At 35.7% G+C, this 20793-nt stretch overlaps 1 protein-coding gene across 2 annotated transcripts in view; it reads left to right on the top strand.

Moving 5' to 3' along the window:
• arhgap29a (Rho GTPase activating protein 29a) overlaps nucleotides 1-20162 on the top strand; it is a 185899-nt gene extending 165737 nt beyond the window's left edge. For both annotated transcript variants that reach the window (XM_051933276.1, XM_051933277.1), the window contains 11 exons: nucleotides 2112-2302; nucleotides 3742-3914; nucleotides 8527-8655; nucleotides 9281-9379; nucleotides 9643-9806; nucleotides 11141-11329; nucleotides 11452-11589; nucleotides 15153-15379; nucleotides 16126-16450; nucleotides 16572-16680; nucleotides 18650-20162. In XM_051933276.1, coding sequence (XP_051789236.1) covers nucleotides 2112-2302; nucleotides 3742-3914; nucleotides 8527-8655; nucleotides 9281-9379; nucleotides 9643-9806; nucleotides 11141-11329; nucleotides 11452-11589; nucleotides 15153-15379; nucleotides 16126-16450; nucleotides 16572-16680; nucleotides 18650-19521 — 2616 coding nt within the window. In that variant the 3' untranslated portion in view covers nucleotides 19522-20162. The remainder of the gene's footprint in view (nucleotides 1-2111; nucleotides 2303-3741; nucleotides 3915-8526; nucleotides 8656-9280; nucleotides 9380-9642; nucleotides 9807-11140; nucleotides 11330-11451; nucleotides 11590-15152; nucleotides 15380-16125; nucleotides 16451-16571; nucleotides 16681-18649) is intronic.
• Nucleotides 20163-20793: the final 631 nt, after the last annotated feature.

Here is a 20793-nt window from a genome sequence, read left to right as displayed (position 1 = left end):
GAAAACTAATAGATGCTTGTGGATTATGAATAATTAGCTTCTCTACCTATGTACAGTGGAAAGAAAGCATCAACACACTTTGGTGTGCTTGCCCTTTAGCTTAGTATACAGGAGTTTGTTTTGTTGTCTCACAGATTACTTACTGCAGCTCGGCCTATGTAGCGGTTTTCCGATGATTCATTATTTCTAGGCTATTGTACCATGTTAGCCATTATGAATGTAGTGAGAAATCAAGCAAAATGACACCTTTTATTGACTAACTAAAAAGATTACAATATGCAAGCTTTTGAGGCAACTCAGGCCCCTTCTTCAGGCAACATGTAATCTTTAAATTACATGTTGCCTGAAGAAGGGGCCTGAGTTGCCTCAAAAGCTTGCATATTGTAATCTTTTTAGTTAGCCAATAAAAGATGGTTCATTATGAAATTTATTTAGAATTGCTACAAATCACAATGCTGTATTGGCATGAACCTCTAAAATTAGATCTGCTTCATCATAAAATTGATTTTGAATAAATGTCTACCAACAAGAAACAAGAGAATTACTAATTACTTTTACTTATGCAAGGAAAGCATCTTCTGTTGTTCTCTTTCTACCAACAAAAAATGCAGCTTGCCATGCTTTGGTGTATTTCATCATGGCATGGCTATAGCACATAGAGTATCTTTTCTTATGCGTGCAAATGAGATGCTGCAAAAAGTGCATAAAGTATGTTGATTGTTATTGTGAACTTGCAGTTTACGAAGAGCATACAGGAGGACAATGGTGCTCACTTAAAAAAAAAAAAAAAAAAAAGTATAGCACTGCCTTAATTTGTAGTGTAATCAGTTTATTTCAGATTTATTATTTTGTGTACACAGTACAGTGAATTCCTATTTGCTGGTAATGCCATGCTTGAAGTGGAACCAAATTACTGACAGTCCACTGTTTAGACACCTTCTTGTTCCCTCTCCCAATTTATTTTATACAACAGCAGGGAACGTTCTCCCTTAGAGGTCAGAGCTCTTATATATTAAATTAGTATATGCTATCGTCTCTGTTAAGCTTTAAATGCCACTTGTACCAGCATACTTCAAGCTTTGCCTGCAAGAACAGCTAGCACCACCATGCCATCACTTTCCTTGTCTGGTTCTGCAATCTTGCTGCATAGGAAATGTAAAATACAGCATCACAAGGATAGGTTCCAGCTGCCCCATAATCCTGCCCTGGATAAGCTGGTTTGGAAAATGAAAGGATGTAAGAAAAAAAAAGTGATGGTTGCGGCTTGGTACTTTGAGGAAATTTCAGCAAATATTTGGAGCCAATCAGCGATTTTTACTTACATCAATGATGTAGCTAGTAAGTTGGAGATGGGTGATATCATTGTCCATCATCTCAGCCAAAAATCATGCTACATTTCCATGTGTGTGTGTGTGTGTGTGTGTGTCTGCACTCTAACACAAACATATATGGGGATTATATTTGGAGCACAGGCAGGATAAGTGACTCACTAAGTGTCACACAGTAGGTCAATGGCAGGTGGACTGGACTTAGTCCTGAGCAGCAAGGCCATATGGCATGTTTATGTTATCATTGATTAACTCAGGTATGAGGCTGCAGTGCTCAGGTGAATGTATGAAATGCAATGTAATACAGTGGTTTTAATGTATATCATGATGTTTGAATTCTGCACTTTGGTTTAGATTGTTGTTATTACTTCAAAAAAGCTTTGTGAATAAAAAAAAATACTAAAATTGTGCAGAAAGAAAATAGAGGCTGGGTTATAACTTGATTTATATTCTAAAATGATTATAATTAGTAATTTTAAGAAATTGTGCTACAGTAGTAGTATGTTCTTAAGGACAGAATGCCTCTATCCTAATGCATTGTCATGAAAGGATAGCAAGTTGTATATTAACAATGGTCAATTTATTGCCATTAGGCTTTTTTTTTCTATAAATTGTAAAATGTGACGCATCATATAATTATATATTCTGTCATTTACATAGGACATACAGCCTCTATATATTTTTTTCTAATGCGATCAGACTATCTTAGATGCATGACTAAACTTGTAATCCTTCCTTAATAAATGACTCAGTATTATTTTTTTTCCTTTTGCTGTTGCCTAGGTAACAGTCAACCTGTTCCAGATGCAGCAGGCACAGGTGGTCTCCCTTCCTGTGAACTATCAGACACTTTGTGAGAGCGCCAAGCTCTATGAACCTGGAGAGTGTTATTCAGAGTTTGCTAAGAGTCTTCCAAAGGAAGAAGGCACATTGGACTCCTGTTCCTTTGAAGCTCAAGGATTGCAGATTGGAGGGTAAGTGTAAACCTACTACACAGCCTCCGCTGTTTCCTCATGCACATTTCCAAAATGCTTCTAATTAGTGCTAACTGAATAGACTTTGGTTATCCATTAGGTAATGGATGAAATGAATAGGACTGAGGTGTACTGATAGGAAGACAACGAGAATGTTTAAACTGCAAGAACTGGACACCAGCTGTATCTTCAGAATTGATTGCATTTCTTTCACATATTTTGCTAATTGCTCCAAAACATAGTTTTTATTGTTTGCGTGTGATTTTTGTCTAATTAGATATTCATCTGACTTTATTTGCTTAGAAACAAATGTTATCCTGAATTATTAGGAACGTGTGTTCAAATTAGTCTCGGATGTGAAAAGAGATACAAGAGAAGAGCTCAGCTTAGGGGTTACATCCAGCACCATAATGAAAGTAAAAGTACCACTCTGTCATTGTTAGTGGAGATTAATTATTATGAAATATCTGTTTTATCTCTTTAAGTTCATAAATTGTAAATTAAGCTTCTGGTTCCACTTTTTCATTTGATAATTTAAATTAATCATTAACTGGTGGTGCTTGTTTCAATGTGCTTCTTTAAATAAATTAGGATTGGGAGGGTTTTGACTTGATTATAATTGATGAGGTTAACAAACCTGCCCTATTAATAAAATTCTAAAACAGATTTGTAGGATCTTAAAAAGAAGTTTAGTGGTGGTGTTTTTCTTTTTTGACAATACATGCAGAACAAGAATGCATTGAAAGTTCAAGTAATACTGGTGGGTTCAGGCCCTGCATTGACATGAGGTTCAAACACCCATTCTTAGACATACGAGGCACGTAAGGACAAAACCTTTGGTTGAGAAGACCCTTACTTTGAAATTGCTAACAAAGTTTAAACAGTGTTAGATACAAAGTCCATATATTTGATCAAGTGAAAGCTTATGCAATGAGAAAGAAGAAGAGAAAAAAGTAGTAATTGTGTGTGAGCCAAACAGGCCTTCCTCAGGAAATATCTGTGGTGAGAGCAGAGAACCTGTGCCTGTGGTTTTGTTTGCATTTTTATGAAGATATGCCTGTAGATGTTTTTAGCTATTTTTAAAACATTTGTAGTGTGCATGTATGTATACATTTATATCACAACATATTTAAATTTGTTCACTATATGCCACTGATTTTCCAAATGTTACAGTGCACCAGCTTATATAAAATGTTACTCTGTTTCTTTTTTCCCCACTGAGTATAAATGTGTTATAATTACAGAATGAAGCCAGTTCCAAAGTTTATTTTTGTCTTTATTTATAGGCTAGAAGTAACTCCTATATGCAATAATCTGAACTACTTGACAATAAAAGCTTAATTCTGTTACTTAGTTATTTATGTTGTAAATGCTTATACTAGCATCTTTATTTGAATATATTATAACCAATGCTTTTGCTTTTCTCTTCCTCGTTTCAGACTGACTTTTGGCAAAAGGACTGAAAACAGTGCACATTCCTCACATGGAAACCTGTCTCAGATGTCAGTCACTTCAGCAGATTTTCAGGCTGTCGATGATGTGGAAAGTCCAGTACACTTGCGCAAAGAAAAGATGGGCAATAAAAGATCATGCAGTAGTACTGACATTCAAGGTAGGGTTTAAACTAGTTTTGTGCATATTACCCCAAAGAGAGACAAACCGTTCTACACTCATACTTCAGGTATCTTTAAGGCCTTCCCTTGTAAGCATTAGTTACTTGTTAATGGATATTTGGCAGCACTAGAAACTGTAGCCAGAACTTAATTTCACAACTGGGCTTTCTAGACAGTCTGTTACTGTGTGCCAGTATAGTGTAGCAGACTGCTGCAAAAATCGCTCTTTCCGACTTCCTATTCTAAACACCATATCAACAAGCGACAGCAGAAGTGAAACTGTTAACATGGGGCAATTTTTAGTTATCAGAGGCTTGTTTTATCAGTAAGAATACAGACAAGCTCAGGATGTTTATTTTTAGCACAAAGGGAAAAATGTATATTTATATTTCAGAAAAATAACTGACTGAAAATTTTTTTCACCCTATCACCACCAATTCCAGACACTCACACACATGAAAATATGAGTGCATATACAGTATACTGTATAGGTAAAGGTTGTTTTCACAAAAAAAAATGAAAAGAAGGAAGAGACACAATTTTAGGAGGTTTATCTTTTATTAGTTGGGCATATATAGAATTCAATTGAAAGAAAGGAAAAACATAATATTTACAGTATATTCTATGAAATGAGTGGAATTACCAGGTTTACTCCAAATACCATTGTTTTAGTCCCATATTTCACAGACACACATTTTATGTTTATTGGCAACTTAAAATTGGCCCCCATATGAGCAAGTGTAAATGTACACCAAAGTGCCGTACTGTGGAATGGTACCTTATATTAAGTGTGTTCCTGCCTTTCATATAATGCTTCTGGAATAGACTGTGGCTTCCTGTGATCCTGAAATTGGATTAAGCAAGAAAATAATGTATGGTTGAATAGGTATTGCAGGTCTATAAATAAATAATTAAAATGAAATATAAAAAAGCATTGTGGTGTGTGTATGTTCTTATAAATATATATACAGTTAGGTCTATAAATATATGGACAGAGACAACTTTTTTCTAATTTTGGTTCTGTACATTACCACAATGAATTTTAAATGAAACAACTCAGATGCAGTTGAAGTGCAGACTTTCAGCTTTAATTCAGTGGGGTGAACAAAACGATTGCATAAAAATGTGAGGCAGCTAAAGAATTTTTTTAACATAACTGCATCTGAGTTGTTTCATTTAAAATTCATTGTGGTAATGTACAGAACCAAAATTAGAAAAAAGTCTCTGTCCAAATATTTATGGACCTAACTGTATGTGTGTGTGTGTGTGTATATATATATATATATATATATATATTTTATACACACACACACACCATATATATAATATTTGTGTTAGTAAGTAAGAAAGTGGTTAGCACTACTGTTTGCTGGATCCAACTGCCTGGGTTCAAATCCCATGCCTATTCTCTGTGTGGAGTTTACTCTTTTCTCCCCTGTCTGTGTGGGTTTTCCTCTATTTTTTTTTTTTTTCATCTCCCATCTCACTGTCATGGGGTTTATACTGATTGACGATTCTGACTTGCTCATTTGTCTGTGTGGTTATGTGCACTCTTTACTGGACAAGCGCCTACTACAGGGCTCATTTCTGCCTTGTGCCCGATTAGATTTGGCCCAGTGTGACTTAATTGGATTAAGTTGATTTGAGAATATTGTGATGTTATACAGAAGGAAAGAGAGAGACAGTTCCACACTTTTTTCTCATTCATTTATTTTCTAAAGCTGTGTTACCCATTTGGGGTCATGGGGGAGTCAAAGCCTGCATAGCATAGGTGTTCCTGTCTGTTGGTTTAACATGCAAGTATTTTCTTTGGGTGGTTTTTGAAGTGTTCTTTAGTTAAATGATATATAATTGTGCAGCTTTTAACTGGGCTTGTCTTGTGAGAAAAAGGATTAGTGAATGTATTGAAAGAGAAGACATCACAGACAGAAGGAATGTGGTGCATTCCCTCCAATTGTGGTGCGATGGGTTTTTTGTTAATTGTTGGATTTAAGTTCCATTCTAAAGCATTCAGTGTTACTCGCTTGTTTATTGGAGCAACCACTCTTAGAATTAAACTAGCTTTTATATGTATTTTGAATCATTCCTTGGCTAATAGTTAAATTCCAATTTATTCTTTTATATCATATCAGCTCCAGGTATACTAAAATAGATTTTTTTTTTCTTAGTGCATTTTGTATCATGGATTAGAATGGAAATTATTCCACTGTTATCCTGACATGTGCATCTAAACTGTTTGTACAAGGAAGGTGGTGTCTTTTATTTAATGTTATCATTATAAGACACATCCCCTTTTAATTATTTTGCTTCTTAATTTGTATTTTATGTATGAGTTTTCAATTCTTACCATATGTTTTCCTGAAAAACACTACACACCATAAATGATTAAATCATATTCTTGCTATTCGAATAATAGCACATTTATTTATAGCTAATATCTTCTTTTAAACACTAATCTGGCTGTACATTTTTTTTATTCATTTAGCAAATTGTTTAGCAATGCTTATGATCTGTTGCTTTTTAGGAAGACGTTATATTAAAAATTAATCGCAGCTTCACTGTGTCAGCTAGCTACTTAAGTACTGGTAATAGTATAAAAAACAGTTTCAGTCATCATTTTCATTAGTGGTGCTTTGCCAAAGTGAAAGATACTTCGAGCCAAGTTCTCTTCTTATCATAATTCCGTGTGCAGTTGCCACATTTATACCACTACTGATATTTATGTGAAAAGCAATCAATCGGGTTTCCAGTCAATCACCGGTAATAACTCCTCACCTGGGAAGTTAGGGTATCGCAGACACCCCGATACTCGTGTACGAACTACAGATGCGATGCAGACGACGATTCGGCCACAGTGATGTGCATTACCGGATTCATGGACTTATGAGATTGCCGTTACCAGGGTCAGACTCTCCAAACTGACATGAAGATGAATTTAAAATTGAGACTCGGTCGGTGATGGGGTGCTGATAGAGAGAAACCTTGAAGTCTGAAGACTTGCTGAGGCCAAGCGAGAGAGTGTACTTTCAGTAGAAACAAGGCAGGAAGGAGTGGAATTGGGAGCACGACATCGGGCAGCTGCCGGATTTTTATTTAATAATAATAATGATAAAACGAAGTGTTTCTCAACACTCTTAACACTTGACGCTCTAGATTGGTTTTTAGCTTAAGTTTAAAAGAAAGAAAAGCATATGCCATCGCTTAAGTGTTTTAAAGTTCTGCAGATTCCATTCACTCAAAAGACCAATTTCCTGCTGCATATCGGGGACTGAAAAGGACTGACAAAAGTGCAGTTACGAACAGATGACAATAACCTGTTATACACCGCATGCTTCTTTAAGAAAGCCAACGAACATGGACGAGTCCAAAATCGGAAGCAAACAGGAATGTTAAAAGAAGATGCAACTTATATTTTCTGAGATAATTTTTTAATTTCACATTGAAGCATGGCGAGCAATGGGAAGCTGTGCGTTATCTATAGCATGGAACAACCAAACAAAGCGTGACGCCTTCCGATATACATTTGGAAACAAAGCTTACGATTTTCAGAAAGAAATCGTTCGTCTTTTTAAAATGAGACTAAGAAAATCCTGACGTTTCACAAAACAGCATTCTTGCATGTTTGTACACCAAGCCAGCAAGCAAGTCACTCGCAGCATCGTCTCGTTGCACATGGAATTGCCGAATATAAGAAAGTGCAAAGTTGGTCTTTCTTTGTGCAGTAATGTGCACTAAAATTCTAGATGAGCCGGCAACCTAAAACTTCCACTTCGAGTTCTCTTCACTTACAACGGACATGAACAAAATTGTAAAAACAGAAACATCCAGGTTATCAGCTAAAAGGAGAAATGGACGCAAAGTTTAATTCAGTTTTAAACACCCGGGTGTCGAGTTATTTTAAGATGAGTACCGTGCGTATTGCACCTATGGTATATTCTATATTTAAATGTTGGACGTGTACAGTATTTACTCGTATTTGTTAATGTGTGCCATTCAATGAAAAGTGTAGTTTACCATACAATTACTTGATTTGATACAACGGCGGTCACTTTCGAACCAATATATTTTCAAAACCACTGACTTAAACCATGTTTTATATCACAAAAAACACACCATCAAAAAGTGCTTTACAGGAATAAATTTAATTTAATAAAATCACTAAGTTTACTCTTTAACGGACCCGTTCCTTCCAACTTTCTGACTGCTTTATTTCAGTTTAGAAAAAAAATGTGAATTTTATTATTTTTATTATTTTAACTTTTTTTTCAAATTATTATATTGAATCAAGTGGTGATGCCTGACTTGCATGTATATAATGTTATCTTGGTTATTTTGTGTCTTTTAGCAACTGTTCATGTAAAATACAGATTTCTGTTAATATACTAAATATTTTAAAACATTATTTAATTAGCTATCATGAGCTGTTTTTGAAAAGTTAGTATTTTGTGTTTACTTTTTCTTACAGATACATTTGTTTTCTGTTTATTGTTATAAAAAATAAACACTTTATATATCACAGATATACTAGAATAGATAAGTGTCACCACATCATTTAAAAGTATCAATTGCAGATCATTTTTTAAAAATAAGTTTGTGCTGTCTCTTCACCAGCGCTAAAGACCCAAGGTCCTCTCCAAGTGTGGCCAGTCAACAGTCAGGGAGGAGGAATGTGCAGTGATTCAGAGAGTGCCGGTGGCAGCAGTGAATCTCGATCTATGGATTCCCCAAGTGCCAGTCCAGGTACTGTTGAATAAAAATAGAAAATGCTAGTGATTATTCTTGGGAATTGAAGATTAAACCATAATGTAGCAGTTTTGTTTAATTAGGACATCATGTCACCCTGTAATGTATTAGATTTGTAACAGGTATATTGCTTGATCATTAAACAGTGTCCTGAAAGTAATGAAATAAGCCCTGGTAATAACTAGTATTAATGACAACAATGTCATGAAATTTGCCATTTTCATTCTTTGGCTTCCTTAGCTTCAGTTTACAAAGGTTATATTTTAAGCCTTACAGTAAAATGCTGTTTTACCTTTTGCGTTAGTAATGTTAAAAGTATTTCTATTTGTGTTTTTCTCAGCAAAGTCATTCCTACTACTGTGTGACTGAGCCAAGCATGGTTGTGTATTCCGGGTGCGAATTGTCTGTAATTTAGGCTAATGATGGCTGTGTAAACAAGGCTGCATGTCATTATCTTTTGATCAGTAGTAAGCCTCTCATATGAGGGGGCAGGTATAAAGTTTGCCCCAAGCTTAGCAGTCAAGTTAGTTTGTCAGTGACTTCCTCACCATCTAAATGGAACTAGACCTCTTTGCTCGGCACTGTTGTTTCTGTTTGAAAAGGTGGCTCTTTTTAACTGCAGGGGACTTTAAACGGAGGCTCCCAAGGACTCCTTCCACAGGTACTATGTCCTCAGCTGATGACCTTGATGAAAGGGAGCCCCCTTCACCTTCAGACAATGGTAAGTTTGATTCTGTGCATACGGGGGTATTTCTGTTTTTGTTGTTGATTTTTTCTGTTGGTGCTCGATTCCAGTGACCACTTTTATAATAGGGCATTTGCTTTAAAAGTTTTTTTTGGGGTCACAATTGCCTTGGTCTGGTAGGATTTAACTTTATTCTCCGCTTATTTCTAAAGTGAGAACCACATAACATAGAGCTGCAGTGACAAAGATCAAGCTGTCATCAGTTTATATTTATTTCTTTGTTGTGTATTTGATTCCAGATTTAAATGAAATTCCATCAGAAATGACAAGCTCTCCAGGACCTTTCAGAAATGCTCTAATGTCTAAAGCCGCACAAACACACAAGCTAAGGAAGCTGAGAGCCCCTTCAAAGTGCAGGGAATGTGACAGCCTTGTTGTATTCCATGGTGCAGAGTGCGAAGAGGTACTTTAATGTTTGGTTTTATGAACAGCCATTACTGGTCCTGACAAGGACCTTGTATGTAGCCTGTATGTCATCCCTTTTCATGTTTGTGACACTCTCTTGTAACACTACATGGAATGTCTCATATGGTGCATTTTTCTTGTGATCCGATACACTGCCATTGTGGTAACTTAATTTTAGTGCTGCTTTTTTGCATGTAAGGTGTATAATGATGTGCAGGGCACTCAGATTTATGAAAGAAAAAAAAAAAAAACTTTTCCTAAAGTAGATAATGAATCATTGGGATGGTCAAGATGATAGTAATATATCACAACTATTCTAATAATAAAGATCAGAAAGTATGGATAACAGAAACATTTGAGAGTGTCGTTCAGAAGGATCATTAGCCAATAACAAACTGAGTAAAACTGAAAGCAAAAAAGCCTTGTTACCCTGTTTCATGTGGAGTGGCCAGCCTTGTTGAGATCATCAGATGATTAATCTCTTTTGTCCACATAGACTTATCAGACTTGTTCTGCAGAAGTATCCTTTGCCAGTGTAAAACAGGATAGAATCTTGATAGAGAGCTCACACACACCAGACTAGTTTAATACCCAAGATAACCTAACAGCATGTCTGTTGTGTTTGTGGGAAAACCAGAGATCATGGGAAGAGAATATTATCTCTGAACAAAAGGCAGTCTATCTGGAAATTAAACTTTGATCCAGACACTGAGAGTGTGTTGATTTCTTGTGCAACAGACCTTGTTTTTTTGATTTATAAACCAGCTCATTCACTACAAAGCAGCACCTCTACAAAGTGCATTTATATGGTACCCATCACTGAAAGATTTTATAATTTACTTTTATTTTGGCGTACAAACGTCTTAATATTCTGTTCATTTTCAGAACATGCACTTTTAAGGTGGCACAAAGCTAGGTCATATCTTGATGGTACTGGACAGACATAGTCACACAGTCACGGTCAACAGCAATGGCCTAATTTAGATTTGCCAAGTAACCTAACAAGGATGCCTTTGGATTGTGTGTAGAAAATCAGGGTACACAAAGACACAGTGGAAAAGTGCAAACACTAAACAGACAAGGACCAGAGTGGGTTTTGAAGCTAAGCCATTGAACTTGGGATGCATCAATCATAAGCCCAAGCTTCATATTATAAACTCAAATGAGGCACCAACTTTAAATAAGGTTTTGCAATATAAGCAGTAGCAATGATTTCTGCTGTAGATAAAGTGTTCAATTTAATTTATTTTCTTGCTGTAGCTTATCACAGTTTAGTTTCTTACATTATGTAATTATGCTTTCCCTTGTGGTACTTCACTTTTATTTTGGCAGTGTTCTCTTGCATGTCACAAGAAGTGTCTGGAAACCCTTGCAATTCAGTGTGGTCATAAGAAATTGCATGGGCGTCTTCATTTGTTTGGCATTGATTTTACTCAAGCTGCAAAAAACAACCCAGATGGGATTCCTTTCATCATCAAAAAGTGCACATCTGAAATTGAAAACCGAGCTCTGAACATTAAGGTACCTCATATATATTGTTCCATATTTTCCTCTTTCATGTTGTATAAGAGATGGCAATTTGACATGTTTTTGTAAGTGAGGTTCTGTATTAATTTACTTTTCATGTGATTTTTTTTCTTTAGGGCATCTATCGTGTCAATGGAGCAAAATCAAGAGTAGAGAAGCTCTGCCAGGCATTTGAAAATGGGAAAGACTTGGTGGAGCTTTCGGACCTGTATCCACATGACATCAGCAATGTTTTGAAGCTCTACCTCCGACAGGTTGGTGCAAAGACTTTTTACATAATTGGTTGCTTGTATTTGTACTTTTTCTAATGTGAACGTCTTGGAGAGAATAGTTTTCAAACAGGTTGTCTTTCTTAAATTGTTCAATTGTGTTTGGTAAACTCTTTTAAAGATGAAGTGAAATGGGGGGATGCGTTACGTGTTTGATATATTGAAATATTGCAGTCACTATTACTTAGGAACATATGTGTTGTTTACTCTTATCTCTTCTTCTGTACATGTCTTGGTCTATAGTAGCTCTGTAACAGTCTGAATTGATAAGGTTTATTTTGTACTGAAAGTGTTTACCACTGCTGCCTCACGACTCCATTGGACTGGGTTGAATTCCAGCTTGGCAACTGTCTGTGTCGAGCTTGTATGTTTTCCCCCATGTCTCACTGTGTTTCTTTCTTTGGGAACTTCTTTTCATGCCACATCCTGAAAATAGATAATATAAATAGAAAGAAAAAACTAACTTTATTTGACACCAGATGTACAGATTAGTTTGATTGGGGCTTTTAAATAGGGTTAGCAAGTTTGCCCTTTGAAAGACTGTCATCTTCTCAAGGGTTCATTCATGCCAGTGATTCAGGAAAGACCTTGTTTCTCACAGTCCAGGAAATGGAAGACATTACAACAGATTTTTGAGTAACAGGGCTTTTGTGAGCAGCAGGATGATGACTGGGCTGATGTGGTCAGTTTTTTTGTTATTTATATAAAATTTAATTTTTTAAACCTTTACATGGGGGTCCAGTATTACAGTAGTATGCATCGCTACTTCAAAGCTGCAGGTAGTTGAAGGTTCACCTCCTGGCCTCTCTGTATAGGTTCTACACATTCTTTTCAGTTCAGGCAACTTTCCTTTCATGTCCCAAAGTAGACTTATCAGGTTTACTGATGACATTAAACTGTCCCAGAATGAGTGAGTGTTGCTGTGTGGGCCCTGCAATGAACAGATATTCCCAACAGAGTAGGTTTTTGTCTTATTTCTGTAGGTTCTTGGATAGCCACAGACTCTATCTATCTATCTATCTATCTATCTATCTATCTATCTATCTATCTATCTATCTATCTATCTATCTATCTATCTATCTATCTATCTATCTATCTATCTATCTACCTACCTACCTACCTACCTACCTACCTACCTACCTACCTACCTACCTACCTACCTACCTACCTACCTACCTACCTATCTATCTATCTATCTATCTATCTATCTACCTACCTGTAATTCAGTAATGGACTTGTAGGTTCAGGAAATGACAGACATATGAACACAGATGTAGTGAAAATAACACATGATTTTTAAGGAAAAACATGTATTTTAACATGTGAAAAGTCATTGTAGCAATAAAACTATCATCCCCTTGCATTATAAAAATCCGCCAACAGTGAGTTATGGCATAAAGAAGACTCTATATTGTTCTTGTATTTTGAGTCATATGCCTGACTGTTGCAAGTTCCTTCCTGCCTATGCAGTTTGTCATGCATGCCTCTCTCTTTTGTAAAGCCCAACTAACCTGCTTGTGAGTCTCAGAATTTTTTCCATCTTACATTGCCAGAGTTCATCCTTCAAGATTCACTGCTTACAGATAATAAATGTTTTGTATAATTCATATAAAGTCAGTTTATGTAAGGATTATCCTGTTACTGGATGGATGACACACGGTTTATAGTCCTGGCACTGCCTGTTTGGAGTTTACTTGTTCTGCCTGTGTCTGTTTAGTTTTTTGTTTGGGTACTCTAGATTTCCTCACACATTCCAACATTCAGTTGTTCTGTTTTTAATTTATATTAATTTTATTTTAATTTACATTTATAAACCTACTCAGAGTTTTACAGAGACAGTGGGAAACAACTTCAATCATCGCCAATGTGTAGCATCAACCTGAATGATGAGACAGCAGCCATTCTTGTGCCAGTATACTCACCACATATTAGCTGTTGGGTGGTAGAGGGATATGAGTGATATTTAGCCAGTAAGGGACAGGGGATAATTAGGGAGCTAGAATTACTGGGTTTTGGAAGGAAATTTAGCCAGAACATCGAGAAACACCTTACCATTTTTGACTGTTTTACTTCTCATCTTATGAATGGCAACAATTTTTCCAACATTGTTTTTGTCACTGCATTGAGGCTTTGGTATCCACACACAAGACCATAGGGTAAGCACCCACTGATGGCCTTACCAACACTTGGTCCAGCAGCATAGGTACTAGAATTCAGATTTTTTTTAATTAAAGACACATGTTCTTGCTTGCTTGCAAGTTGATAGCAACATTTCTTTAGCCGTCCTTTTTAATATAAACATCAAGTGGGGTAATGTAGATTTTTGCAGACAGCCAAGGACATCTTCGCTGTCTGCATAATTTTGTAGAAAATGAACACAATTATGTGTGTCACACCCACGTAAACTACACCATGTTATTCACTATTTAAATGTAAGTTTTAACTATTCATTTTCTGTAATCCGCTCATTTGTTTTAATGTAATTGAGACTGGAGTCAAGCCTGTTAGGGCAGAGATGGGAACGGTGCCGGAGACGGCCACTGGTCCATTACAGGGCCCACTCACACACATGCCCACGTAGGTTCAAGGATTTTTCCACCCATATTCCAGACTGTACTTAGGCCAGTGGGTCTTGCAGTGGTCTGGCACCACTTCAAGGGCTGTTTCCTAACTTTTGCCCATTACTTCTGGGATTTGCTCCAGTTCACTTGACCTTTAACAGGATTGAGTTTGAGAATGTTATGGTATGTTACGAAAATATATAAAAAAATAGAACATGCCGTATAATAATGCACATATTGAATTCATAATTTTGCCTTATTGCATATTATTTTTTATTTTGTGTTTAACATTATTTTTAAATGTGTAATCTTAAGAGGTTGTTATTGAGATGTGCACAGAATAAAAATCAGTTAAGTTGAATTGTTGTGTTACAGAAAAGAAATAAGTATATCACTTTCCCAAAACTGACTTTTACATAGGACAGAATTCACACATTAATAATCCCTTTAAACCATGCATTTTAAAATTTAACAAACAGAAAATATGAACAAAATTTGAAATAATTTGTAAAAGATAATTTTGTTGGGGTTGACAAAGCCAAAAATGAGTGTGGACATGTGCATAAATGGGCCCTGTAATGGAATGATCTCCTGTGCAGTCTTGTTTCCTGGAGAGCACCTAATGCTGTCAAGGTAGATTTTGGTCTCTTGCGGCCCTGAGCTAGATTAACCAGGTTGGATAATGTTGTATACATTAATTACTATTTTGAGAAGTCATGAGTATGGTTTAAGCTTGTAGTATGTGAAGTGTGTTATAATGTTGAACAAGCTACAAACAACCAATAGAAAAACCTTTTGATGTATTAACACTGATTACTGAATGTGATATACTAAGAGTATCCTTGCTAAAAAGAGATTAAGCTGCAGTTTAAACTCAGCAACTGATACATGTATTGTATGATACAATTTTGTTACAGTAAATTTGTATTTGTATTTTTATTTATTTTTTATTTATTTATTCATTTGTTTATTTTGAACTCCTTATAGCTTCCGGAGCCACTAATTTTGTTTCGTCTTTACAATGAACTGATTGGTCTGGCCAAGGAAAGTCAGCAGGTTATGATAGATGAAGTGGATGGTCAAAACCCTGGATCAGAGAAACCAGCCGTGAGCATCCAGTTAAACAGAATAATTTTTAAGATTAGAGATCTGCTCAAACAACTTCCTCCTGCTCACTACAACACCCTGCGTTATCTCATAAGTCATTTGCACCGGTAAGTTGTTTTTAAACGAGGTAGTGTTTTACATTGTATACTTTACTAGAAGAACAATTTAAACATGATATGAATGCTGGAGAAATGTTGCATATTTGTATAAATTGTATTGTGAATATAATGTCACAAATCAGAAATACAGAAGGGAGTTATAATGAAATCACAAATCATTGCCTTCATAGTGTCAAGACCCCAATCAATTTAATGCATACAGTTCTTGAGACATGTGTTCAGAGTTTCTTAGAAACAGCAGCACATTAGCCATTTGAACTAAAGGAGAATTCACATAGCTTAAGAGCCAATGTGGTGCAGCTCTCCAAGGCACACATTACTCCGCTCGAGCCATTTGTTCCTATGCTATAAAGTATCGTTATGCAAGTACTCCTCTTTAGAGCACATACATGTCTTTCAGTTATTAGTGAACTCCAGGTCAAGACATGAAACAACAATGGGGTAGAGCTTATTAGAGTCATCTTAGTTTGAGGTGCTATGATTTAATGTCACACCTAATCCTTATTCATCTGACATGTGCATACTTGAGTGAAAAAAATACTGGCAGCACTTTACAGAGATGGAACTTGGAATGGAGCAATAGTTAATGTTTGCTATTTATGAGGAAAAACAGAGAGTAAGGTTATTCAAGATGAAATGTTTATGTTGTAAATTGTCAAATTAGACTGTCTATCTCTTCTGGTACAGTACTTTCAAACTTCTGATTAATCTATTGTTTAATTTTATTTTAATAGAGTTGCAGACAAAGAAGAGGAAAACAAAATGAGTGCCAGCAATCTGGGAATCATTTTTGGTCCTACATTAATTAAGCCCAGGCAGACTGATGCGGATGTTTCCCTGTCTTCCTTGGTGGACTACCCCTATCAGGCCCGAATTGTTGAGCTTCTCATCACACACTTTGATAAAATGTTTGATGTCTCCTTAAAACCTCTCCCTTCGTCACCTCCCGCCGGCGAGAGTTCACCATTACAACTGAAAAGCCCGATAATGAGATTATCGGCACAAGACAAAGAACAGCATCTGAAGAGACACTCAAAATCGTTAGTGGACATCAAAGAAGTAAGGGGTTTTGCAGTTTCGTGGTGTTTGCATTTTTACTGTATTTTCAGACTGGCTTGGTTTTTTTTTTAGGTTTTATTTGAAAGTTAAGTCTCCTTTGTCTGTATTATTGTTCTTGTAGCAAACTTCCAAAGTCTATAAAAGGCATTCTTCCATAATCCCATCCAGTCATCTGATAGATGAAATGAAAGATGTCAGACACACAGTGGATAGAAGTGACTCTTCAAATGGTTAGTATTGTTTTACTTTTTCAAATAAGTTAACAAAACCCAGCTATTATTACTGTGATAACACAATGTATGTTAAAATGAGAACTATACCAATATCAGAGGACAGTTTAGGAAACAAAAAAGAAATAGTGTTACTTTTTTGGATATCACTTACCTTCACATTTGTTAAATCTCACAGAAGCATGGTTGTGCATGTCCAGTTTTGACTTATTTTAGTACAGGATTATGGGGTGGAAATACACAGCATCTATACATGGGTGTATGCATTTGAGCCTATATGTAGATATAGAGAGATTATTGTTATTTATAATTTAATTTGTGTTAAATGTGTATTTGCCCTTTATGCATTAAAACACCATTCATGTAAATGTAACAACATCTAAAAGTTATTTCCTGCCAGCCCAGACTGAAGTTAAGGACTACTTTTCAATTCAAAATATTCTAGTTCTTATCTAGATTCTTTAAACTGAGCAGACCATTTCACTTAAATCAAGGTTAATCAGATTAAATTATTCAAATTCCATGATAGAAAATAAATGTATATTCATTTCTTAGAATTTGCAAATGCATTGTCTGGGGATTACTTCAAGGATACCCTTTTCCAAAACATGTTTTAACATTGTAAGGATTTTCGTTTGTTTTGTTATAAAATAATTGACATAGTGACAGTTTTTGATTTAGAAGCTTATAAAGCATTTGACCCATGAATTGCAAGTGTTAATTACAGATCCTTTACTTTTTATAATAAAGAGCTGCTTCAGGTAGAATGCTAAAAAGTATTAAATAAATAATATATTTATATTGTGCTTATTTAGCTCAAAAGTAAATTATTTTTATACAGTATATCATTAAATCTGACCTAATATTTAATGTATAGTTTTAATATTGGATTTTATGCAACATGTGTATACCTGTATGTATACGATAGCGTTTCCTGTGTGTCTATGTGTGTGTATATACATGTGTCAAACTACCACGAATTGGATTGACAAGTGAAGAACTGGATGGATGGAAAAAAAAAGAATAGAATTTTACATTTAAATGTATAAGAATACACATGAATGTTCACCTGCAAATTACTAACCTTTTGTCCATCTCTGTCCCTTCCTGGTTTCCGTGTCCTAGTCCTCAGTCTGTGTCTGTTCTTTGCAAAGCTGCCTCATGTATAGTGGGAAGCTGAGCAAAAATAGATAATTAGTGAATATCAGTGAATGTAATTAGCATGAATGCAGTATAACTTACTATGTGACGGTGCGTTGGCCACCCCTGAAGTCATTTATAGGAACAGCAATGGCTACATGCGCAAATCCTAAAAAGCTGTCTTTCACCTATTAGTACTCATTACCACAGTTTTTATGTCACCATCCCCTACAGTTACTTTTAATGAATATGGCAATATTGTTAGATGACTGATGATATTGTTAATGATTTATTATGTATTCTTGTGAATGGTTTAGACACTTCAATAAAGCAATATGCGCATTTAACAATTAATTGAAATTTTGTGATGTTCTGTATATATAAAATGTTAACCTTTATGCATAAACTATAACCTTTTCACTGTTCAGTTTCTTTTGTGAGTGATATAGTATTTCCATTGAATACTAAAAGTTATCTCAGCATTTGAGTGATATGTTTTTAATATACTTTTTCTGGTTGTCAGAATGGAGCGTAAGTGGTGTATTTATACTGTCCATCAATAGTGATGCATACAGTACTTAAATATTTATCTTATTTAAATGTAATTAATCATTTTGGGAATGTTAAACCATTAATGGCTAGTCTCATTAATCTAAACCGTTTCACAGAATTGCTTTCTCCTAGCATTCACTCTTATTAAGATTATAACAATTTTGTGTACTGTGCTGTTAGAATGGCTGTGAAAATTGTGCAATAATTTTCAAACCTTGAAATACTTTTGCTTATAAGTATTTGAATTTCTCCCTTTCTCCTTTTTCTTCTGCTTTAGAAGGAACTGTGGGTCAAACAGCAGAGAAATTCAATGGTGTCTGTACAGAGCCAATTTCTGAAGAAAGTCAGAAGGCTAATTTTGCTCTTGGCAAGTCTGATAACTCCATAGCAAAGGTTCAGATGCGGCCTTTGAGATCTAAACTAGTTCATCGACCTATAAGCATGCCCATTGAGCGTCTATTGAACCCTTCTCAGATGAATGAGAAAAATTCAAGAAACTTGAGTCAGAGTGAAAGGAGCCCTACAATTGAGGAAAACGTGGAGACAACCAAGGTGGTGTCTGTAGCTAACATATACTGCCGAAAATCGTATTATGATACACAAACATTTAAAAAGCCTAGTGTGAAACCATACCGACATTACATAACTACTCACAGGACAGCTATGATAATGGCAAATGTTCCCCAGGATCTCCAGCCAGAAGAAGTACCTTCAACAATTGGTTCAAATTCAAGCGCTTTGCAACCTAGGAAGCCTTACACCATTGCAGTTCGCCCAATAAGGACAGCCAATAGAGAGGATATATCTTCAGAATTGAACCTTGTTTCCTCTGCTTTGAGAGCTCCACGGACCTTACAGCCACCTCCAGGGACTTTCTATAAGCCACCTACAAATAATCCTGTCAAGGAACCAGTTGAACAAGTGCCAGACATTCCTGACGCTACAGTAAATTGCTCAGAGGACAAGCCTATAGTTGGAGAACCTTTGCAAACGGACTGTGGCACAATGTCCGATATCTCGCCTGCCCAGCCATCTTCTCCTAACTCTAGCCCAGAGGAGTTTAGCCAAAGTGAAGCGAAGCCTGTTTATCAAAGACTGCGGTCCAAGCGTGTACAAGAATTTGAACACCGGGAAGCTCATTTTGTATAATTGCTGTCGAAGTCTTTTGTGTATTTGTGTTTCAAGAATGCATCTATGTGTATGTGTGTCTGTATGTGTATATATGATGCACACACCCTTTGTGCCATACTGTATTTTAAATGCTTTTTATCCCAGTGACAAAGTTTTAAAAACTGAATAACTTGGCCATAGAAAGTGTTAAAGTTCTAATATATTCTTTTATAATTTGTGAGCATTTTTATGCAACTGTGGGGATGATTAGAGCAGAAACAGCTCATACATTAAAAAAGAAAAATGCACTTAGTTTAGAATCTTATTTATTAGTTTGTTTTTTTTAAACACTTAGCTGCTTTCTTCTAAGTTTTTCTTTTAAAAGATGAACAGGAAAAATGGACTATAATACAAAGAATTATACTCCTCTGCTAAGAAAACTACCTTTTCTTCATTGACTGTGTATTGTACATTTTGAACAAACAATTCATAGGACTCATAAATTCTGTAAAGATATATAATGTCTCTCTTGACCTCCAATTTTTTCTTTATTTTTAAAGAAAAACTGTGCAATTTTTTTATTACATTAAAAACAGTGTTCAGTAAAAGATCACGGTGTAATTGTTGTATAAAGTTTTGCTTGTGTATTTTATTGCAGTATAATTAAACTCTTAGAAGTATGTCTTGATTGTGATTTTAATATTCATCTGTCAACTGCGCCCTGTGATCTATTATCTCAAAATAAGCCTAGTTGAGCCCTCTCCCTCCCGAAGAAAGAAAACACAGGCGACCCTGTGCAATAATAATATTATAATAATAATCAAACATTTTGTACTGTTTACGTGGCGTTTCTGTTTTCTTCATGGAAGAAAAAAAAGCACAAAAGAGACTTTCCAATGGTAACAGGTGCTGGGACTCCAAACAATGGAACAATCCCATGCTTCTTTATATGGCCGATGTGTTCCGCAAGTTTGGAACTCTGTGAGCGCAATGATATATGCTTTGATTTTTTTTGTGCTTAATGCTGGTTTGTGGCCATTTGTTATGGCTATCTAGCGTTCTGTTTGCATCTTTTGTTTTTTGAGGTATGGTGGCGCAGAGGTTAGCAGTACTACCTCTCAGCTCAGATCACATTTGTAGCCACAATAATTAGTCGAAGATAGTTGGCTGATGCTTCTGTTAGCTCTCAGGGACAATTAAGATTCCATTGCAGCACTGTAATCCACTCAAAACTAGTTTAGTCCTTCCTTCCACATTAACTTCTGTACATTTTGTGGAGTTCAGCAAACTTTGCCAACTATTAAGTACCAA

Source organism: Erpetoichthys calabaricus, chromosome 10 (genome assembly GCF_900747795.2).
Source record: "Erpetoichthys calabaricus chromosome 10, fErpCal1.3, whole genome shotgun sequence".
NCBI lineage: Eukaryota > Metazoa > Chordata > Cladistia > Polypteriformes > Polypteridae > Erpetoichthys > Erpetoichthys calabaricus.
This window is presented reverse-complemented; position numbering and strand designations above follow the sequence as displayed.